Source organism: Rhinoderma darwinii, chromosome 4, assembly GCF_050947455.1.
Source record: "Rhinoderma darwinii isolate aRhiDar2 chromosome 4, aRhiDar2.hap1, whole genome shotgun sequence".
NCBI lineage: Eukaryota > Metazoa > Chordata > Amphibia > Anura > Rhinodermatidae > Rhinoderma > Rhinoderma darwinii.
Window position 1 is genome coordinate 186,018,792 of NC_134690.1, and position 23,546 is coordinate 186,042,337.

General features: G+C 40.1%; 1 protein-coding gene across 3 annotated transcripts in view; it reads left to right on the forward strand.

The window, feature by feature from the left end:
* PRIM2 (DNA primase subunit 2) overlaps nt 1–23,546 on the forward strand; it is a 151,037-nt gene that overhangs the window by 112,654 nt on the left and 14,837 nt on the right. For 2 of the 3 annotated variants that reach the window (XM_075864145.1, XM_075864146.1), the window contains 2 exons: nt 19,699–19,825; nt 21,708–21,790. In XM_075864145.1, the coding sequence (XP_075720260.1) occupies nt 19,699–19,825; nt 21,708–21,790 (210 nt within the window). The remainder of the gene's footprint in view (nt 1–19,698; nt 19,826–21,707; nt 21,791–23,546) is intronic. The other variant, XM_075864147.1, reaches the window with a different exon arrangement.

The window sequence follows — 23,546 nt, forward strand, 5'->3', positions numbered from 1 at the left end:
CAGGAGATGGAGAAAGAAGTCAGTACAAAGTGGGTGGATTTGCTGAGCGGGGCGAGCCGCTGTTGGATTGCTGGGTAGGGTGAGAGCTGCCAGATTGGATAGCCGGGCAGGGCGGGAGCTGCCAGAATGGATAACCAAGCAGGGTGAGAGTTGCCAGTTGAGATTGCCAGGTAGGGTACAAGCTACCAAGTGACTGATCCACCAAAAAGACTTTGTATTACTAGGCTGAATGGCGTATCGCCAGCTCAGCACTTCATATGAGAATAAACATGCTCTGCACCACAAGTTTAACTTGAGACTGAACTATTAGCCAATACAGTTTGCCGTTCTCACCAGTTAGCGTATTTTTCGGACTATAAGACGCAGTTTTTAGCAAGAATAAATCTTGCTAAAAAGTCCCTGCGTCTTATAGTCAGCAGTCAAGGGATCCAGCTGCACCAGGCCCCCTGGCCGCTTCCTTACTTAACCCCTTCCCGACCCATGATGTGCCGGCACTTCATGGAGCAGGGAGGGGATGATGTTTGGAGCGGAGCGGGCTCACGCGCTAAGCCCGCTCCATACACTGCAGGTGTCCGCGGTGCTTTACAGCTGACACGCTGCTCTAAAGGCTAGGAAGAGCGATGGCGCTGATCCTGGCCGTTGAACTAGTTAAATGCTGCGGTCAATAGCGACCGCGACATTTATAGGGGTCTTACCATAAATCTCAGATAGATGCTTGTCCCACCTCTGGAACCCGCACCTAACTGTAGAACAGGGACCCCTAAACCCTGTTCTATCTTACTCGGCTCCGCTGTCTCCCGGCCACTTCCTGGTTAGGTGGTCGGGGTTTACGGAAACAGCCGAGTGCTCGCTGAGCTACGCTGTTTCCATAACTCCCATAGAAGTGAATGGGAGTTCCGGAACTCTGTAGCTACGAAAACAGCATACATGGTCGAGTTACGGAAACAGAGTAGCTCAGCGAGTCACTGAATAGTAGTTACGGAAAAAGCGTAGCATGCTACACTTCTTCTGTAACTGCCATTCTCTACTATGGGAGTTACGGACACAGCGTAGCTCAGCGAGTTGCAATGTTTCCGTAACTCATCCATGTACGCTGTTTCTGTAATTCATCCATGTATTGCAGTGTCTTGTACCAGCGATCTAATGATCGCTGGTTCAAGTCCCCTAGAGGAACTAATAAAATGTGTACAAATTTTTTTTCCCCAAAGCACAATGTAAAAAATAAAAAAAATTGGTATCGCTGCGTCCGTAAAAGTTTGAACTATTACAATTTGACTCACACGGCGAACGGCGTAAAAAAAATAAGTAAAGCCCCAGAATCGTTGTATGTACCAAAAAATGGTGCCAATAAAAGCTACAGCCCGTCCCGCAAAAATAAGCCATCACACCGCTCAAACGATGAAAAAATATAAACGTTCTGGCTCTCAGAATGTGGTGAAACGGAACAAATAATTTTTCTTTGTAATAGTAGTAAAATATGATTTTTTTTTCTCCTATTTTCTGTTGTTTAAAACCTGGGTGCGTCTTATAGTCAGGTGCGTCTTATAGTTAAAAAAAAACGGTATATGTTAATCGGATACCATAAAAGACTATGGGTGATGGACGCCACTTCTAGGCATCTATCACAGCCTACATCTAACGTATACATTAGGAGCTTTTCCCAATGTATGCGATAAACGTGGGCAAAAGCGAAATGTGAACGGGGCCTTATAGTGGGGCCATTTTGATTAAACTGGGCTAGATCAATCTGTTCGGGTACTAATCAGTCTCAACCGGCAGGGATAATACGCTGAGTTCGTACGAAAGGAATCACACCACACAAAGTCTGGTATAAAGCTCCTCACTCAGCATCAGGAGAGGCGTCACTGCTTTATTAGACACATTTGTTCTATATCTCCTTTCTCCTGGGGGTGGGTACATGTTATCACACTTTTATAAAAGCACGTATCACTGTAAGCCTCTTGATACTTGTGTCATCCTTGGATAGGTTCACCCTTATCTGGTCCTTTAGATATGTCTTCATAGTTCGTTCATACCAGGAAGTGACTTGTTATATTATTAGTGCGTAGTCCCTGTTCAGGGGCCATCTTGCCACGTATACTTATCTAATCCTACTATTGCTTCATCACAATTATGTACACAACTCTATAGTCTATATTTTATTAAAGAAAGAAAATTATTATAAACATTAACTTCTGTCCACTCCATCCTTCACAGTCCCCCCTTTTATCATTATTTTCTTCATTTCTTAACCTAAGTGTGTCCGTGCTCTGGGAAAGGGGAGTAAAAGGATTTTTTCACCAGTTTGAGACGAGCCTCCCCTATTAGGAGACCCCCCTTTGTAGCTGGACTTAAAGAGTCGGTGCACACCCTACACTATCTATTCATCTTCAGAACAATAGTCTCGATAAAGGGTGGTTGTTTTCATGGATGGAGTTGGTAAAAGTCCTTCAATTTCTGAAGAAAACATAAAAGTGGGAGTTACTTCAGTTATAGTTTTAGTCATTAATTTCTTCATACATGGTAATACACAACAAGCAATAACTGCGAAAAGCACTAGAAAAATTAAGATTACAATCCCAATTTGGGCCAGAATTTTCTGCCATCCGGTTAACCATGAGAAATACTGATCCCATGGGTCTGTGAAACCTGAATTTCGTTTTAATTCCTCGGATAAAGAAACAATCTGTTTGATTGCCCTGGTTACTTTGCCGTTTGGTCCTGTGTTATCTGGAATAAAAGTACAACAGGTAGTACCTATCATGGCACAAACGCCTCCTTTTTCTGCTAGTATCATATCAAGGGCCATACGGTTCTGGAAAGTCATAGTAGATGTGGGTCCTAACTGGTCAGCTAGACCTTGTAAAGCGTCCCTAGTATAGTTAACAAACCGTTGCTGGTTGTAATAGATATAATTTATCCAATCTACATTTTTGTTAACTGTGATCATAGGGATTAATGATTCAAATCCAGCTCCTACCTGATCCCGGGCCTTGAATTCATCTGGGACCCCCCTTGGGACTCCTATAGCATCTATATACACATGGGGGTCCAAACTTCCTTTCAGATCTCTTTTTTCCCTTGTAAATATGTGACTATTTTGAGAGGTGGTCTCTTGGGTCTCAGAGAGTATATGAAAAGGCATGATCGCTTTCGCCAGGGTGCATTCTCCCTTCCAGTTCCCTTCTATCCGCCGAACTGTTTCTAACTGTATACCATTCAATACTCCTAATCCCGTTCCTACCCCTCCTAATAGCGGGTCATACCATTCTCTTTTTTGTCTATGACAGCTGGGGGATTCAGGGAAGGAAATATTGAAGTGTACATTCTTTTTCTGCTGTTGGGTTACAGCGCTCTTACAAGTGTGTGGGATTCTTTCCAGACTTTGTACTGTTATATGTGGCTTAAAACTATCTCTTTAAATTGTTATCAAGAATACAAAATATCTTCTATTTCTTATTTGGCTATTATTCATACATAATATCATCCTATCAGTTTCTTTTATTACAATCATAGAGTTGAGCCTCTCCTTGTTGCATCTTTCGTAAGTCTTATTTATCATTTTGTTTCTATTTTTACTGGTTGTATATTTCTGTAGATACTGTAAATCTGGTTCATAACAACAAAGCAACAGCCCCGGCGTCTCTTCTTGTATGCTAATGTTGGCTGTTTTGTCTATGTGAAGGTACACAGTCCCTCCATGTGGTCCTTTTTTCCAAGTCCCTTCGGTTGTAGTCACATTTGTAGTATAACACGGGGCATTGGCCTTACAGGTGTAGTTACCCTGCTTTCTATCCACTGTGGCATTCGCCCACCCTGTACTGAACTGTTCCAGTGATTCTGTACTGATTACGTGTACAGGAGTAGCAGTTCTGCCTTTTTGTATAAGAGCACACGCAACAACCGCCGCAACAACCGCAAAGATCTTCATTCTTCTGGCTGAAGAACCTTTTTACAATGACTGGCGTGAATCCAGCTTGCCTTTCCTTCGAGCTTCACTGAGGTGCTTGTAACGAGCAAAACTTGAAAAGGACCATCAAACCGTGGCTCAAGGCTCTTCCTCACGTGTCTTTTGACAATGACCCAATCTCCTGGTTCTAGCTTATACGTCCCTTCAACTGAATCAGGACCTGGAATGGAAGCAAAGACTTGTGCATGCACCTTGGTCAATTGTTTGTCAAGCGTTGATACATAATCTGTTAGTCTACCATACTGCATTTGGAGCACCTGTGGAAAATAACATCCTAATCTGGGAGCCGACCCAAATAAGATCTCATATGGGCTGAGACCTGTTCTTTTTGTGGGCGTGTATCTTACTGAGAACAAGGCTAATGGTAGACACTCGGTCCATGGTTTCCCGGTTTCTACCATTGCTTTTTGGATTTTCAATTTGAGAGTCCCATTTAGTCTCTCAACCTTCCCACTGCTTTGTGGATGGTATGGTGTATGTAGGGCTTGACTTATGCCTAGAGCTGACAACACATGGTTCATGATTTCACCCGTAAAATAAGTTCCTCTGTCTCTCTCGAACACATCTCGAACTCCATATCTGCACACCACCTCGTTGATCAGTTTCTTTGCTGTGGCTACGGCTGTAGCTTTGGTTACTGGAAAAGCTTCTGGCCATCCTGAAAAGAGATCAATACAAACAAGCACATACTCCTAGGTACCAACTTTGGGTAGTTGAATATAGTCTATCTGCAGTCTCTGGAACGGATATATAGGTCTGGGTGTGTGCTTCTGTGGTACTTTTACAGTTCTTCCAATATTATGTGTTGCACAGATCATGCATCCTTGTGTAAAACTGCTGGCCATCACACTAAACCCTGGGGCATACCACACCTTGTTTACCAAGTCCATCATTGCCGTTTTTGACTGGTGTGTCTCTCCATGTGTTATCTGGGCCATCATTGGGAACATTGTCTTAGGCAGGCACAGTTTATTCTGGCACTGCCAGAGGCCATCTTTTCGTAGCGTTGCTCCTTGGGCCGTCCACTTGTCTTTTTCTTCTTCTGTTGCTTGTCCTTGAAGTTTTTGCAGTAGTTCCGGGCTTACAGCTGGTCTTGTTTCCTCTGGATCTTTTATCTGACATACGGCTGCTAACACGGGTAGCTTCTGTGCTGCTTGCTTTTGCGGCTTGGTCTGCCAAAGCATTTCCTTTTGTCTCTGGTGAACTCACCTTGGTGTGAGCTTTTAATGTTTACTACTGCTACTTCTGTGGGTAACATCAGGGTCTCCATCAAGTATTTTACAAAGTCTGCATTCTTTACAGGTGTACCTGCAGAGGTCAAAAATTGTCTTGCCCTCCATATGGGGCCATAATCGTGTGCAATCCCAAAAGCATATCGAGAGTCAGTGTATATATTTGCTGTCCTTCCTTCTGCATGTTGGCATGCTGCTGCCAGGGCCTTAAGCTCCGCTTCTTGTGCTGAGCGGGACGCTGGTAAGGAGGCTGCTTCTAGGACTACATCTTCGGTGGTTACTGCATATCCTGTAAGAAAAGATCCTTCTACAAAATACCTTGAACCATCCACAAAGAGTATTAGGTCTGGGTTTTGGAGTGGGGTATCTTTTACATGTGCGAACCCCACTGTTTCCTGGGCCATAAGGGCCATACAATCATGTTCATCAGTATCAGGCAAAAATTGTGACCATACTTTACCTACGTCTTCTCCCCCTTGCTCCAAAGGCAGTAAGGTAGCTGGGTTCAATGTAGTACAGCGGTGTAAAGTAACCTGCTCAGGGAGAAGAAGCGCACAGATTAATCTCAAATGTCTTGCAGTTGACAAATGCTTCGGTTGTACTTGAGTTAGAATAGCAGTAATATCATGTGGTGGAAATGCCAGGACCAAATCTGAGGCCTTGTTTAACATTGAATTTACAGCAATAATAGCTTTCACACATGATGGGGAACCTCGGGCCACAGGGTCTAGTCTAGCTGAATAATATGCTACCGGGCGCTGCTGTGGTCCATGACTTTGTGTGAGAACTGCAGTGGCATGTCCATTTTGTTCAGTACAGTACAAAGTATATGCTTGCGTAGAGGTACTCCATGGATTGGTGTCACAAGCCGCTACCAAACACAACTCCTCCTCATTCAGCTGATAATCCAGAATACTTTGAGAATCTCACTTTTATCAGGTTCTGCAAATACTTGATTCATACAAAAACAAATAAAAATAAAACATTCCCAAAAACTTTACATCAAATTAACAATGTCCAGACAAGTTTTGTTTTGCCTTCTCCCTCATCTAAATCCATAAAGACTCGTGTGAGTGATGTCACATCGCCTCCTGTGTAACTTTGCTGGAGGGGGATGGTCTCTTACACATAAACCCCACGTTGGGCGCCAAACTGTTCGGGTACTAATCAGTCTCAACCGGCAGGGATAATACGCTGAGTTCGTACGAAAGGAATCACACCACACAAAGTCTGGTAAAAAGCTCCTCACTCAGCATCAGGAGAGGCGTCACTGCTTTATTAGACACATTTGTTCTATATCTCCTTTCTCCTGGGGGTGGGTACATGTTATCACACTTTTATAAAAGCACGTATCACTGTAAGCCTCTTGATACTTGTGTCATCCTTGGATAGGTTCACCCTTATCTGGTCCTTTAGATATGTCTTCATAGTTCGTTCATACCAGGAAGTGACTTGTTATATTATTAGTGCGTAGTCCCTGTTCAGGGGCCATCTTGCCACGTATACTTATCTAATCCTACTATTGCTTCATCACAATTATGTACACAACTCTATAGTCTATATTTTATTAAAGAAAGAAAATTATTATAAACATTAACTTCTGTCCACTCCATCCTTCACAAATCCCAGGAGCATGGTAGCCAGTGCACCTAGAATATTACTACTGGTGTCTAGGCTTTTTGGGATTATTTTTAAATCTATGGAAGTTTTTATTGCTTGATCAATAAATTATGTAAATTGTCAACTGGAGTGGTCTAACTCCCAAAGGCATATTGGAATGGGGGGGGGGGGGGTAAGAAAAAAAACAGTTCTGACTTCAGGGAGACAGTGCTAATTAGGTCAGCTAACCAATTCAACTTCTATGACCTTGTGTCAGAGTGTCAGGTCCTATTTAGGAATTTTGTTCCAGCTTACAGTTTGCTCACTTTTTGTAGAAAGGTTGCATATTCCTTTTGCTCAGAGCCAGTGTGAGTATTTGCTGGCATTTCTGCTTTACGACCCAAAAGCAGATGTATTTCCATATCTATGATCTGATAACTAAGGTTTCCCACTATCATCAGAGCTCAATCTTGTTGAAGTGCTGGACTTATAAGATATATAGGTTTTTTTCATGTCACTGGTATATTTTAGAAGATAGCTAACTTTAGTACATAAAATAGATATATTCTGTGTGTCTTTTGCAAACAAACCGAATAGGCAGAAAGGACAACAAAATAGTTTGTGTGACCATGTCCCTTGTTTGGAAGCCACATACTGTATAACCAAGGTGAGCTTTTCTCTTGTGGCTTCCGGATCACTCTGGGCACATCTACCAATCAAGTCTATTTCCAACAACCTTGGCGGCAAATCTAAATCTCATCTATTTAACGTAACTGCAATTACAATTTTCTGTTTGCCTAATTTGGTGTATGACCTTGTAAACTCTGGTCCCTTTTGGTAGAGCAGTAGATAAAGTATTACTAATGAGAATATCTCCAGGACATAGTTATGTAGATTTCAGAGAGTGATGTACTTTTAATTATTCCACACGGCTAATGTGAATGTCGATTAAAGCTAATTATACCTCAGCGTATTTCACTGTAAAGTATTTCCTTTTCTCAGACCCGAAATAACTACATTTACTGGTGTACCCCAAGGTTAAGCAAGTTATGTAAATGTTGACACGCCATTTAATTATCTCAAGCACAACACTTTATTTTAATAGTTTGTTATTTCAGTCATGTACCTGAGGCAACAAACTGACATATACGTTTAAATGTCTGGCTTTACTATGTAATTCATAGTAAATGTGGAGCTTTTCTCAGAAATATAGCTGTGCTGAGTACTCTTGTTCCATCACTATAGGCAGGTTTATGCGCCTGACCTCCTCTTCTCCTTATAGCTGGGTTCAGGAAGTTGCTCAGTTACAGCAACCATTTTAGCAGCTACGAAGCTATAGTTCTGTCAAGGGTCACAGACAGATAATATTCATTGCAGTGCCTGATACATGGCAGCCTGGGAAGGAAAAGTTAGAGCGCAATCTAGAACAAATACTAGTGTTATGTGGGGGAAAGGATGCAGTAGTGCTCAAACAAATATGATCATCTATATCATATACCTCGAGAGCAAAGTTTGGCCATTTATTCCTTTATACGTCAAAACAAGAATTGAACAATCATACAATTGCAATAAGACATTTTTATATGGTTGGATAATATTTTATCATAAAATATGAATAATGGGGCATCAATAAGTTCAATTTGTCTTTTGACAACTGACAAATCCGTGGAACTAGTCCCGTACTGAAAACATGATTACTGCAGTGTGTTCGGTCCGGGACTTGCGGCCGAAATACATTCCGTCCTTTACGGACCAAACATGCTTGTGTGAATCCAGCCTTAGACTGATAGGCATAATGCACTGCAATACAGAAGCGCTCGCATGGTCAACTCCACTAGTTGGACTAAGAAATACAGTGCAATCGGAAAGTCTTCAGACCCTTTCACTTTTTTCACATTTTGTTATATTGAGGCCTTGTACTATCGTTCTGCACTCAAAATACCCCATAATGACAAAGTGAAAACACAATATTAGAAATTTTTGCAAATTTATTAAACATAAAAAACTAAAATTTCGCATGGACATAAGTATTCAGACCCTTTGCTATGACACTTGAAATTTAGCTCTGGGGCCTCACATTTCTCTAGATCACCTTTGAAATGTTTCTACACCTGGATTGGAGTCCACCTGTGGTAAATTCATTTGATTGGTCATGATTTGGAAAGACACACCCCTGTCTATATAAGGTCACACAGCTGACAATGAATATCAGAGCAAAAACCAAGCCATGAGGAGGAAAGAACTGCCTGTAAAACTCAGAGACAGAATTATATGGAGGCACAGATCTGGAGAAGGGTACAACAGAAATTTCTGCTGCACTGAATGTTCCCAAGAGCACAGTAGCCTCCATAATTCTTAAACTGAAGAAGTTTGAAATAACCAGGACTGTTCCTAAAACTGGCAACCCAACCAAACTAAGTAATCAGGGGAGAAGGGCCTTGGAAAGAGGTGACCAAGAACCCAATAGTCACTCTGGCTGAGCTCCAAAGATCCTATGTGCAGATGGGAGACACTTCCAGAAGGTCAACCATTACTGCAGCACTCCACCGATCTGGGCTTTATGGCAGAGTGGCCAGAAAGAAGCCTCTCCGCAATAAAAGAAATGTGAAAGCCCACCTGGAGTTTGCAAAAAAGCAACTAAAGGACTGTGAGAAAAAAAGATTCTGTGGTCTGATGAAACCAAGATTTAACTTTTTGGCCTCAATTCTAAGTGTCATGTCAGGAGTAAACCAAACACTGCTCATCACCCGCCCAATACTATCCCTACAGTGAAGCATGGTGGTGGCGGAAAATCCCCAAATCCAGGTGTGCAAACCTTGTGGCATCATACCCAGGAATACTGGAGGCTGTTATTGCTGCCAAAGGTGCTTCATCTAAGTGCTGAGTAAAGGGTCTGAATACTTATGTCAATGCCATAATTTTGTTTTTCCTTTTTCAAAAATTAGCAACGATTACTAACATTCTGTCTTCACTTTGTCATTATGGGGTATTGAGTGCAGAATGATGGGGAAAAACGTGAGAGTTTTTTTTTAATTATTATAGCACGAGGCCTCAAAATAACAAAATGTGAAAATATTTATAGGTTCTGAAGACTTTTCGAATGCATTGTAATTAATAAAAAGTACAAAAAAGTTAAATAAAATTATCTATTTTATGATTTTTTTTTAAATACAGTATACAATTGGTATTGCCACAACTGTACTATAAAAATGTGTTATTTATCAAACACAATGAAAGCCCTAAAAAAAAGGAAAAAATGACAGAATCTGTGTTTTTATTTTATCCGCCTCCCAAAAAAAATTTGAATAAAAACTGATCAAAAAGTCATACTTACCCCAAAATGGTACGAATAAAAACAACTCTAAAAACTTAAACCAAACGGCTCCGTCAATGGAAAAATAAGAGTATGGGGTCTCAGATTATAGCGACACAAAAACAAATGGTTTTTTTTATTCTACTAAAGTAGTAAAGCATAAAAAAAAACTATATTATTGTGGTATTACCGGAATCATATTGACCTGCAGAATAACGTTTTTTTTCCATCCATCCCCCCCCCCCCCCCCAAAAAAAAATAGTTTTTAAATTCATCACATGTATCCCAAAATGGTGACATTTAGAATATAACTCATCTCGAAAAACAAGCCCTCATATGGCTAGGTCAGCTAAGAAATTAAGTTATGGCTCTCGGAACACAGTAATGAAAAAACAGGGAAAAACGCCGTCATCTAAATTAGCTGCGTCCTCAAGGGCTAAAGGGGTTATATCATCACAAATAACGCTTTTCCTCTCCATGAGTCCATCTCCCGGGAAGCCTTGTCTAGTCTGACATTTGTAGTAGTATATGTAATACATGGACGGATTGAGTCCACCAGAATTTGAGCTGCTCTTTCAGGGCGGCGCTCCGTTCTGGCTCAAAGATTGGGGTCTTGAGCGAGGGAACAAAGTTTGATTGCGGTCTTAATGCCTGAAGTCACGAAGCTTGATGACTTTTTTAGTCTTCCAGTTCTAATCTGATTTTACAGTGTTTGACAGTTATATAGGATTGTAAGCATTAGGAATAGCGTTTTGCTGTTGGTATACATTTGTCTATCTAGGCAAACAACCTTTGTTCTAATGTTTTTTGTGTATAAATTTCAAAAACATCGGGAGTTGGACTTTCCCTTTAAATGTTTTTATGGTGACATGCAAGGTGTTACAAGATGAAGTGTGTAAGATTCCAAAATTGAGTGCTTTTTCCTACTACACCAGCATCTTAAACCGGATGGGTTTATTCTCCTGCTGTTTATTCAATGCCTTTGCTGGCTGTAAATTATATATTCATAAGTATGGTAGTATCCCATCTGTTTCTGCGGAGTACGCCTGTTCTGCTCTGGGGATAATTATTTGTACAGCACATCTCATTAGATTACTGAATAATTCCAGTTCATGGCAGTAGCAAGTAAGATCTGTGGTAAAGGTTGACTGCTCAAAGGCATAGCCAGACATTTTATGGGTGACAACTTCACTTCCATATCACAAGTCGGCTAGCCACTCACTTAATATGGAGATTAATTTCCTTTAAATCAGAAACGCTGAAAAGTTTCTCTCCCGGCTCCGCTTAACATGCAAATACAAAGGCTTATGGTAATTTTAAGGTATTATATATTGAGCGACTGAGCAGGAAAAATAATGCTTTTATGTCAGATTTTAAGGGGTAGTCTGTTGTGCGCTTGTGATTTAAAATGGCATTAAGGTATTATCAATTTCACGTCTTGCTAAGATGATAGCTGGGAATGGATAAACAAAATATGTCTTCACAATTCAGTAATAAGGTGAATTGCGGTGACGGACTGAGGAAAAATGAGCTGATTTTTTTTTTACGCTGAAAGTTGTGACGAGGGAATTTTTTTATTTTTGTTAGCAGCTGTCTTAGACTCCGTTTGTTTTCAGCACTGTAAACAGTTGGAAATGAATGCCCTTCCATTTAGGAATAAATAATGCAGAATGGATGTTTTTGATCAGTATCCATCAATTTGCAGATGGTGCTCATGGCTTTGAAACACTTTACACATCACAGCATTTTCTGGATAATTTCCTCTACAGTTAACCCCATATGCAACTAAGCTCTGTGCAATCTGCAATAGCAAACATTGAACAGAATTTTTTTTATATGAAAATATGTGTGGTTTGGAATGTTACCCAATGATAGTTTAACACTTTTCTACTATTAAAAATGTATTGTATTCTTGCCTGTTTACATATCATCTACCTGCCATGGAGGCTCTATTCACATATGTGTTGTGTTTTCAGTTATTCTGTTCCATTATAGAAACAGAGAAACGGGGAAGAAACCTTTGTAAAAGTACCCATTGATTTAAATTTTTTTTTAGCCTCAGTTGTGCTCCGTTCTGTCAGGTTTTTTTGTCTACGCTTTTGTTTCCTGCAAAAAAAAAAGTCTTCTGCACTATTTTTTTTTTTTTTTTACAGTTAAGGTAATAGGGGACAGGGAGAGAAACTTTTGTATCCGTTATTTATTCCATTTAACAGAACAGTTTTTCTTACTGCGCATACGCATCACTTCCTACATCAAAAAAGGAAAAAATACAGAAAAAAATGAATCCGTTAAAAACTGAATATAACAGATTCCCAACTTAAACAAACGTAAGGTTTTAGTTTTGTTGACGGATCTAGCTAACAGATCTGTCAAAAAGCAGTGTGCCTTCCGTTTGTTTCAGTTTGGCATCAGTTTTGAATCCATTTCCGTTACATTTGATGGATTCATTAAAGGAGTTGATGGCCTATCCTTAGGACATCAAAATCAGATCGATGGGGGTACTCCCGGTACCGCTGCTGATCAGCTGACTGTAGGAGCCATGGCATGGCGTTCATCGCCACTGCCTCTTATGTGTTTGCCAGGCACAGTGCCGTACACATCGGTAGCAGCTGTGCCTGGGTTTGAAGTCAAGTCCCATTCACTTGAATGGGACCAGTAACGCATTTCCAGGCACAGCCGTTACGTATGTGTACGACGCTGTGCCTGTAAACTGTGAAAAGGCCGAAACAACGATCGCCACTGCCCCCTACAGTCAGCTGATTGGTAGGGATGCCGGGAGTCGGACCCCACCGATCTGATATTTGACCTATACTAAAGATAGGCCATCAATAAAAAATGACCGGACAACACCTTTATGTTCGGTGGAAGTTTGAAGGTAAAGCATGGAGCAGGCTCATGGGCTTAACCCTTTCAGGACCGAGCTCATTTTGGCCTACAGGACCAGCCCCATTTTTTCAAATCTGACATGTCAGTTTATGTGGTAATAACTCTGGAATGCTTTTGCCTATCCAAGCAATTCTGAGATTGTTTTCTCGTGACATATTGTACTTCATGTTTGGTCAATAAATTCATTGCTTATTTGTGAAAAACACCAAAATGTAGAGAAAATTTGCAAAAATTATGATTTTTCTAATTTTAAATGTATCTGCTTGTTAAACAGATAGTAATACCATACAAAATAGTTACTATTTCACATATCCCATATGTCTACTTTTATATTTGCATCGTTTTTTGAACATTATTTAATTTTTCTAGGTCGTTACAAGGCTTAGAACTTTAGCAGCAATTTCTCACATTTTCAAGAAAATTTAAAAAGGCTATTTTTACAGGGACAAGTTCAGTTCTGAAGCGGCTTTGAGGGCCTTATGTACTAGATAGACCCCATAAATCACCCCATATTAAAAACTGCACCCCTCAAAGTATTCAAAACAACATTCAGAAAGTTTCTTAACCCTTTAGGCGCTTCACAGGAATTAAAGCAAAGTAGAGTGAAAATTAACAGTTTTTTTTGGTTTTTTTGCTGAAATTCATTTGTAATAAAAAAAAATTCTGTAACACAGAAGGTTTCACCAGAGAAATGCAACTCAATATTTATTGCCCAGATTCTGCAGTTTTTAGAAATATCCCATATGTAGCTCTAGTGTGATATTGGACTGAAACACGGTCCTCACAAGCAAAGGAGCACCTAGTGGATTTTGGGACCTAGTGGATTTTTTTTAGAATATATTTTAGGCACCATGTTAGGTTTGAAGAGGTCTTGTAGTGCCAAAACAGTGGAAACTCCCAAAAGTGACACGGTTTTGGAAACTACAGACCTCAAGGAATTTATCTAGGGGCACAGTTAGCATTTTGCTATATTTATTGGAGTTTGTCTGTGAAGTGAAAATCCACTTTTTTTCTGAAAAAATATAAAGAAAAAAAATATTTGCAAGGAATAAAGAATAAAAATCACCCCAAAACTTGCAAAGCTACTTCTCACGATTATGGCAATACCCCATATGTGGTACTAAACTGCTGTTTGGACCCACAGCAGACCTCAGAAGGGAAGGAGCGCCATTTGGATTTTGAAGCGCAGATTTTGCTGGATTGGTTTCAGTGCCATGTCGCGTTTGCAACGCTCTGGAGGGAGCAAAACAGTAGAAACCCCCCGAAAGTGACCTCATTTTGAAGACTACACCCCTCAAGGAATTTTTCTAGGGGTATAGTTAGCATTTTTACCCCACAGTTTTTTTTGGTGAATTTAGTGGCATTAGGCCGTGAAAATGAAAATCTACTTTTTTCTGAAAAAACATAGAAATGTTTAATTTTTACAATGAATAAAGGAGAAAAATCACCCCAAAATTTGTAACGCAATTTGTCCTGATTACAGCAATACGCCATATGTGGTAATAAACTGCTGTTTGGACCCACGGCAGGACTATTTGGCTTTTGGAGCTCAAATTTAGCTGCAATGGTTTTCGGGTGTCATGTCGCATTTGCAAAGCCCCTGAGGTACCAAAACAGTGGAAACCTCCAAAAAGTCCAGTTAGGCGACTGGAACGAGCGATCATTAGGTCGCTGGTACAATACACTGCAATACTAATGTATTGCAGTATAATATCATTTTTACAGGCTCCTGTAACAGCGGGATCACTGTTCCTGTCCGTTAGTCCCGGGTGTCAGCTGTAATACACAGCGGACACCTGCAGAATATGGAGCGGGCGCAGCGCATGGGCCCGCTCCATATATAACTCCCCCGCACCACGACATACTATTAAGTCATGGTGCGCGAAGGCGTTAATCCGCAGCGGATGGTGCAAAGTGAAAATTTAAATTTTCCACTGATATGCCATTTTAATGCACAGTATGTTGTGCCCAGTTTGTGCCACTGAAGAAAAATACCTCATATAATGTTGAGCGGGTTCTCCCGGATATAAAATATCATATGTGGACGTAAGCTGGTGTTTTGGCACGCTGTGGGGCTCAGAAGGGAGGGAGCGTCATTTGGCTTTTGGAGCGCAGATTTTGCTTGGTGACTGTTCTGTTTGGGATTTTGCTGGTATTTCAGTTTATATTGTGGGGGTATATGTAATCTGTGCGGAGTACATCAGGGCATAATAAAAGGGTATAATAATGGGTTAAATAAATAACAATCCGCAGATATGTGGCCGATGTCGCACTGATAAATGGCGCCCGATCTTATCCGCTTTTGAACACCGCACAATTTCTGTCGCTATATTCTGAGAGCCAGAACTTTTTTTATTTTTTCTTCACCGGAGCTGTGATAGGGCTTATTTGCTGCGGAACAATCTGTAGTTTTCATTGGTACCATTTTAGGGTACATGTGATTTTTTTTTATCACTTTTTATTACATTTTTTTGGCAAGCAAAGTCACAAAAAACAAATTCTGACAATGTGTTTTGTCTTTTTTTTTTTTTTACGGTCTTCACCGTGCGCTATAAATGACATTTTACTTTATTCTACGGGTCGATATGATTACGGCGATACCATTTGTATATAGTTTTTTTTATGTTTTGTGGCGTTTGCGCAATAAAATCACTTTGATAAAATAATTTATATTCTGTGTCACCATATTCTGAGAGCCATAACTTTTTTTATTTTTCAGTCAAAAAAACTGTGTAAGGGCTTGTTTTTTGCGAGATGGTTTGTAGTTTTTATTGGTACTATTTTGGGGTACATGCTACTTTTTGATCACTTTTTATTCTATATTTTGGGAGGATTGATGACCAAAAAATATTGATTCTGACATTGTTTTTTAATTATGTTTTTTTTTGCGGTGTTCACCGTGCGGGAAAAATAATATAGTTTTATAGTTTGGGTCGTTGTGAACGCGGTGATAACAAATATGTGTACTTTTTTGAAACATTTTAATTTTTTTCCTATAATAAAATACTTATTATAGGAAAAAAAGCATTTTTTGTTTTTGTAACTTATAACTTGTTTTTACACTTTTATAAAACATTTTTATAACTTTTTTTTTTTTTTACTTTTTACTTGTTTTACATGAAGACCTGGAGCACGGATGGCTGCTATAATACATTACACTACCTAGGTAGTGTAACATATTATAAACTGTCAGTGTGACGCTGAGAGTCACACTGACAGGAAGCTTATGAGGACCCGCCTCCGGCTGGTTCTCATAGGCTGCAGTGCATGGCAGACCCGGGGGCTGTTGTATGTCCTCCGGTTTTGCCTTATAACCGATTGCAGCACCCACAATCGGTCCCGGGGAAAGTTTTTGTTGTAGCAACAAACTTTCCAGTTTGTTATAGTAACAAACTTTCCAGTTCGTTGCTACAACAAACTTTCCCTGCGATCACATGACCAGGACCTGAACCAATTAGGTCCCGATCATGTCTCCGGGACCTGAGGTAGGGGATAACAGCGCGATCCAGGTGTCAGCGCTACTCTGAGACACCCGGATCACGCTTTTAACACCCACCGTGAATTCACGTTGGCGCTGCACAGAGCCCAGCAAGTGCCGACGTGAATTTACTGTGGGCGGTCGGGAAGCGGTTAATCGACTCCATAAGCTGCGGGTGTCAGCAGCGCGCGGTATTTAATGCATTAGAAAGAGGGGCACCCCCTCCAACAGACAATAACCACTCCCTCTTCCCGCATGACACGATCGTGGGGTGCCGATGGTGGCCATGACAGCCTAGGGGACTTAATAAGGACCCCCAGGTCATAAGGGCAAGTAAAAAAACCACTCTGTGTTGAACTGAAATGTCACTCATTTGAGGTGAATAAAGCAACCGTTTTTCATCTGCATTGAAGTCCTGGTGCCGTTCATTTGTCCTATTATTATTGATTGCAAAAAAAAAAAAAGCTATGGCTTTCGAAAGGTGGAGCGTTAAAAACAAAAATGAAAGACTGAACAATGGCGGTAACACAATACAAGTAGAGAAAAAAAAAGCTGCACTCACCCGGTCTGACGTAGAAAATTCTTTAATGCTTGTAAAAATGTGTGGGGGGGAAGACTAAGACAGTGTCAGGCAACAGACGTTTCACGTACAACGCTTTCTCAAGCTCTTCATTTCTGAAAAATGGCTGTGGCTGCAAGGGCTTAAAAACGGAAGGGGCAAAGCAGATGTGAACAGAGCATAACATGGAGTAGTTGTCATGAAAAAGAATACATATTTAAGTATTATGATTTTAACAGTGGATCCCAGGAGATCCATTAATATACCATTAACTTGTAATGCTTTCTTCCATTCTACGTGTTATCATTAGTCATAAGGGCATCTCATCGTATTCTCTGATGTCCGAAAAGGCCTTGATGTAAATAGTAGAATGTCTTAGGCTGGGTTCACACGACCTATTTTCAGACGTAAACGAGGCGTATTATGCCTCGTTTTACGTCTGAAAATAGGGCTGCAATACGTCGGCAAACATCTGCCCATTCATTTGAATGGGTTTGCCGACGTATTGTGCAGACAACCTGTCATTTACGCGTCGTCGTTTGACAGCTGTCAAACGACGACGCGTAAATGCACTGCCTCGGCAAAGAAGTGCAGGGGACTTCTTTGCCACGTAATTTGAGCTGTTCTTCATTGAACTCAATGAAGCACAGCTCAAGATTTATGAGCGTCTCAGACGCCTCGCAAAATGCCAGGAGGAGCATTTACGTGTGAAACGAGGCAGCTGTTTTCTCTTGAAAACAGTCTGTCTTTTCACACGTAAATGACAGCTAGCGTGTGCACATACCCTTAGAAATTAGATGTTAGAAGGATTTCCTACTTTTCTCTCTGTGGAAACCTCTTCCTGTTTTTGGGTAATTTAAAAAAATTATTTGTGGGAACATGGACTCTAAATGTAGCATGTCATCGTTCCTATTGACTAGCCCGCCCATAGTAACATAACGTGCCGCCATTGGACGACGTGAAGTTTTTTCACTTTGGAAACAATGTACTACTGTGTAGTCACAGGGTAACATACAGTTACTTATTCTTTACAAAACCCTTCTGGAGAGATCAATAAGACAGATATGACGTTGTGCTCTGGCTCCAGCAGTGCTTGGAAGCTTGCCACATAGATTTCAAGGTACAAGAAGCCACTTGGATATTCAGAATTGACGTTTAGTAAAATATTGTTCCTAACGGTGTCCATACAATCTATAATTGTGATCCTGCTTAGCATATCTAACAACTTCTTACCAGTTAGTTAGTGGCAGCTGGATGGGCCAATGTCGATAACCGCTAATGAGGAGCTTTCAGTTTGGCAGAAAACATAGTTACGAAATATCTATCTGATGATAAGTCCAACACTCGTCCTTTGTGCTTTTATTTGAAGTAGGCATAAATGCACCCACTCTTCTCTGGGATGAAATTCCACTCTCACCCCATTTACATCATAACTAAAATATGGACAGAATATTGGGAACTATATTTAGCTGGCGAGCAGGCTTCTGTTGTGTGCCAGTACTCTTACGGTTTTGGATATGTGCCTTGTAGCATCTGTCCGTTCATCATAAATACAGATGAAGCAGTGCTGAATTAGTCTTTGAACATGTTTCTCTTATATATTGTAATAACTCATACCATTACACTAGCTTTTGATAGCTAATTCTCAATGTTGTACAGACCAGCTAGTTGAGCTTTTATGCTTCTTCAGTTGTAACTTTCTCAGGGCTATGATAGCTCTGACCTATATTCTGCCTGTCATATATTCTAGTTCTTAACCTTATACTGTAAAACCTACAACACTTTTTCTTCTTTATAAAATTGTTGTCTAGTACTTTTCAACTTCACATTCTTTAAGTTCATCCCAAGTCACGACATACATTTACAGCATCGACAGGACGTACTTCATGCACTGTGCCATAATTATATGGCGCAGGATAGGAGATAACTCTGATCTCGATCAATGAACCTCTTAGATGCTCTTATACGCTGCTGTCAATAGCGACCACAGCATCAAAGTTGTTTGACACTAAGTGGTTTGGCTCCCTTTGTCACCCTATCTGCGCCCCATGATGTGATCGGAGAGTGCCGATGTGTTGCCGTGGCCTGAGAAATATCCAAAGTACAAAACAGAAACTTTTTTTTCTTCCATATTTTGGACTTGGAAGGATATAGAGGAGTGGTGGTGGTGGTGAGAAGGAAGGCACAGTGTATCTACCAGCCAGTAGTGGAACTAATACAAACTACAGTTCATGAACCTACTGTCCTGACCGCTCCATAAACACTATGAAAGATGAGATTATCTCAAAAATGACCCTGTACTTACTGAAGATCACCCCTTCCTCCAATCCTTGGGGTAGCATTAGTAAGTGAAACGGTGTGGTAAGAAGAGGAAAGCCCTAGCTCCAAGCAGCCTTCCCCCATCATTGTATTCATACTGTTATTAGACATGAGTTTTGGCACCGTTATTTTCCGAATAAAATGTATGTTTGATAGTCTGAGAGATACAGTAATACATGCCATGTACCTGCATTCTCTTTATGTAGGTGAGCCTATAAAGGTACGCTCCGGTTTCACCTCTAGTTATGCTGAACACACATTTTATACCTATTTCACATATTCTAGAACAATATTACTGTATCCTGAAGTATGGCACTGTAACAAATGTCATTTTGTTTTCAGTTTGACAAAACGTATTCTTATTCAATCCGCCATAACTATGGAAAGGAAGGAAAGAGAACAGATTATACCCCATACAGCTGCATGAAAATTATTTTATCAAACCCTCCAAGTCAAGGCGATTACCATGGTAAGTTTGTTGTTCTTTTTCAACTTGCATTATAGTTTACAAAAGAGGTGTTGAAAAATGTGTTCATATTCTAAATCATCTATTATTCTTATTCATAACACAAACTATTGTCATTTTAGTTGTTGGAAAGCAAGTGAATATGTAATCTTGGACATGATTTTATTATAATGTAGTTGTACATGGCAAAATTAATACTGTTGTGTTTGTAACTATATGCCTGGAAGTTGAGGTTGACTGTATTTTCCCTGTCCCATCAAACATATTGGGAAGATATTCAGGATGACCTACAATTTATTGATTTAAAGAAGCACTCCGGGTTTGTGTTTTTTCCGCCCAGACCCCTCCCCCCCCCCCCGAAATGTAGCAATGTGTAGTGACATACCCGGTGCTGTATTTTATGGTGGCCGATCCATCCTGGACCACTGTTGGGTCACTTAATCTTTATTCTGACTCCCTGTATTCTACAGTGTCTGCTGTAGGGACTGGAAGTCAGGCTTTCAATGCAAGTCTATGAGAGTCTCGATGTGAGTTTCATAGACTTGCATTGAGAGACTGACATCCAGTTTCTACAGTAGACGCTGTTGGATTTGTGTTGTCAGAGTACAGTACACTTGACCACCATGGCAGCCCGTAACGGTGCGGTGGCCCGTGGATTACAGCACCAGGTAAGTTACTACAAATCACTACATTACATTTACATACGGGGGGTGTGAAAATAAATTATCAGTTTTCTTTAATTCTCAGAAAAATGGGACATACATATACTAAAAAAAAAACACAAAAACAGGCCATACTTACTAAATTGGCCGGTAAACACCAGTTCCCAACAGGACACAGACAAGCCACATATGCTACATAGAGGGAGAGTGCTCAGGTGCAATAACTAGTGAACATATAGTGGTTTTACATCTATAGATGAAATAAACTATCAATTACAATAAATGTTACTTTTATAGCCTATACAAATTATATTTTTTAAATATTTACCACCTATATTTTAAGGTGGCATTTTCTGTCTTCAGTAACTACCGCTACCTCTTGTACATCGAGTATAGCGGGGTTTGGTCACATGACGAAGAGTCGTGTCGTCCTGAAGGAAGACTGTACAACTAGACTTTGGTCCCCCACCAGTGCTATAAAAACCTATTCAAATCTAATAATCAGCACGACGAGGGACTGAAATGTATATTAGCGAGTGTACTCACATACTGCTAATACTTTTCAGTCCCCACATAACCCCTTTAAGTAATCGCATTAAAAAAATGCCTTGGCCCAGTCCTGAGCCTTGTGGTTCACCACCGCTAACTTTGATTTTGATGTGAAGTTTTGGAAGAAACACTTAGTAATGGTTCTTATTTACAATAGGAAATTTAAACACAGTCCAGCATTGCAACTTTTTCTTAGGCCACTTTCATACGGTTGTATTTTGGTCAGTGTTTGTAAGCCACAACTAGGAGTGGGTCCATAATGCAGAAGAGGTGCAAATCTTTGCATTATACTTATCCCTGATTATGTTCCACTCCTGGTTTTGGCTTCCAAATACTGATACTATATACTGCCCAAAATACTGCCTTGTGAAAATTGCCTTATACCGTGGTTAGTTTACATGCACTAAATGAATGAATCCAGATTATAGGAAGTGAATGTTGTCTCGCTTCTTTTATAATGTTGCCTGGAAATCTTTAATCTGCAGTGCTCTAATAAACACACAAAAAAAACAATAATGTAACAGTCACAAACATGAAGAATGAACTTTCTTTTTATCATTACGGAGTCTCTAGGCAGTTAGTAGTAATTTAGTCAGTTTAGCATGCATCAACATTGTGTATAGTTCTCATCTTTGGTGAAACAAAAGTTTTTCCTGATTGCATTGTTTTATTAGGTTGTCCTTTTAGGCACAGTGATCCGGAGTTGCTAAAGCAGAAATTGCAGTCATTTAAGGTTCCCTCAGTGGGAATAAATCAGGTATGTTACAATTATTATTAATGGCTTTTATAAAGATCGGTTCCACACCCATTTTGTCAAAACTTAACTTGGAGGAAATCAATAATAAGAAAATAAAATTGTTTTGAATAAAATTTCTATGAAAAACATGTATTAATTAAAAAAATATAAAATTTAATGTATTCCTCAATAGGCTGACACTTCCTGTTTAGAACATCTTACTTTTTAGTTTGGGGGCAGGGTTAGGGCTGGGCGATTACGACGTAAATCAAAATCACAATTAGTTAAACATGTAAACTTGATTACGATTAATCAATGATTATTTAGACCACACCCCTTTTTGCATACCACACCCCCTATTTGCATGCTACGCCTTTGAATTAATATGTATCTTCTGAGCATGCTGTCAAATACTGTATATAATAAACCCACTGACACTGCCCCCACACAGTATATTGCCCCACACAGTATAATGCCCCTATAACTGAGTACGCAGATACCGTTGGAAAAGGAAAAAGTCTAAATACACAAGATGATGTTGATTGATTGTGCGGAATTTCGGTTATTTTTCAATTAATTGCCCAGCACTGGGCAGGGTCATACCGTTATTAGAAGGGGAGTCATTATGATAGGATGTCTAGGCTATTGCACTGCCGGAGGCTTGAAGGGGTTTTCCCACGAGGGACATTTATGACATATCCACAGGATATGTCATAAATGTAAGATAGATGCGGGTCCCTCCTCTGAGACCCGCACCTATCTCTAGAACGGGGCCTCCTAAACTCTGATCTAGGTTTTTGTGCTCACGCTGACCCTCGGCCACTGCCTGATTACATGGTCGGAAGTTACGGAAACAGCGTATCTAGCTGAGCTACGCTGTTTCCGTAACTCTTATAGTAGTAAATGGCAGTTACAGAAGCAGCGTAGCATACGAGCTACGCTATTTCCGTAACTACCATTCAGTTCTATGGGGCTCGGCGAGCTACGCTGTTTTCTCCTTCATGGTTGCAAATCACCAGAACACAGAGGTAGGACGGGTTTAGGGGCCCCGTTCTAGAGATAGGTGCGGGTCCCAGAGGTGGGAGTGGGACCCGCATCTATCTGACATTTACAACATATCCCGTGGACATGTCATAAATGTCCCTCGTAGGGAAACCCCTTTAAGGGCCTTTTACACGGGGCGATTATTGTGCACGATCAGAGAAAAATTGCTCCTGTGTCGTTAGTCGAATCTTTTATTTTAAAAATTATCGTTTGTCGTCGTTCTATCTTCTCGTGAAAACAGGCAACTGCTAGTTGAGGAAAGACAAGCAATCTAAAAAACGATCGAAGCTGCAATAAATGTGGCTGTATTTGCATGTACATGCATGTCTTTCGAACATTAACAGCTCGCTATATTGTCGATCAGAGCTGTTTTTTGATAATTTATCCACGTGTAAATGGACCCTTAGATAATTCTGGATGACACCACTTACGATATGTGATGGAGATGAATATACAAATACACACTTTTTTATATATATATATATATATATATATATATATATAATTATTATTTTTTTTATTATTTATTTTTTTTAAAGCAATTTTACAAGATTCTTTTGCAACATTTTCTGCTTGTAAAAGCATTTGATAAGTATATTGGTGCGGTGCACATAAGCTTACACCTACACATCGAAGGATTTCTCTTAACAATGTTCCACATTTTAGAAAATAAGTCATGAAAACTCTGCAATAAAACAAATTAAAAATATTCAATTATCAAAAAAAGTTACTT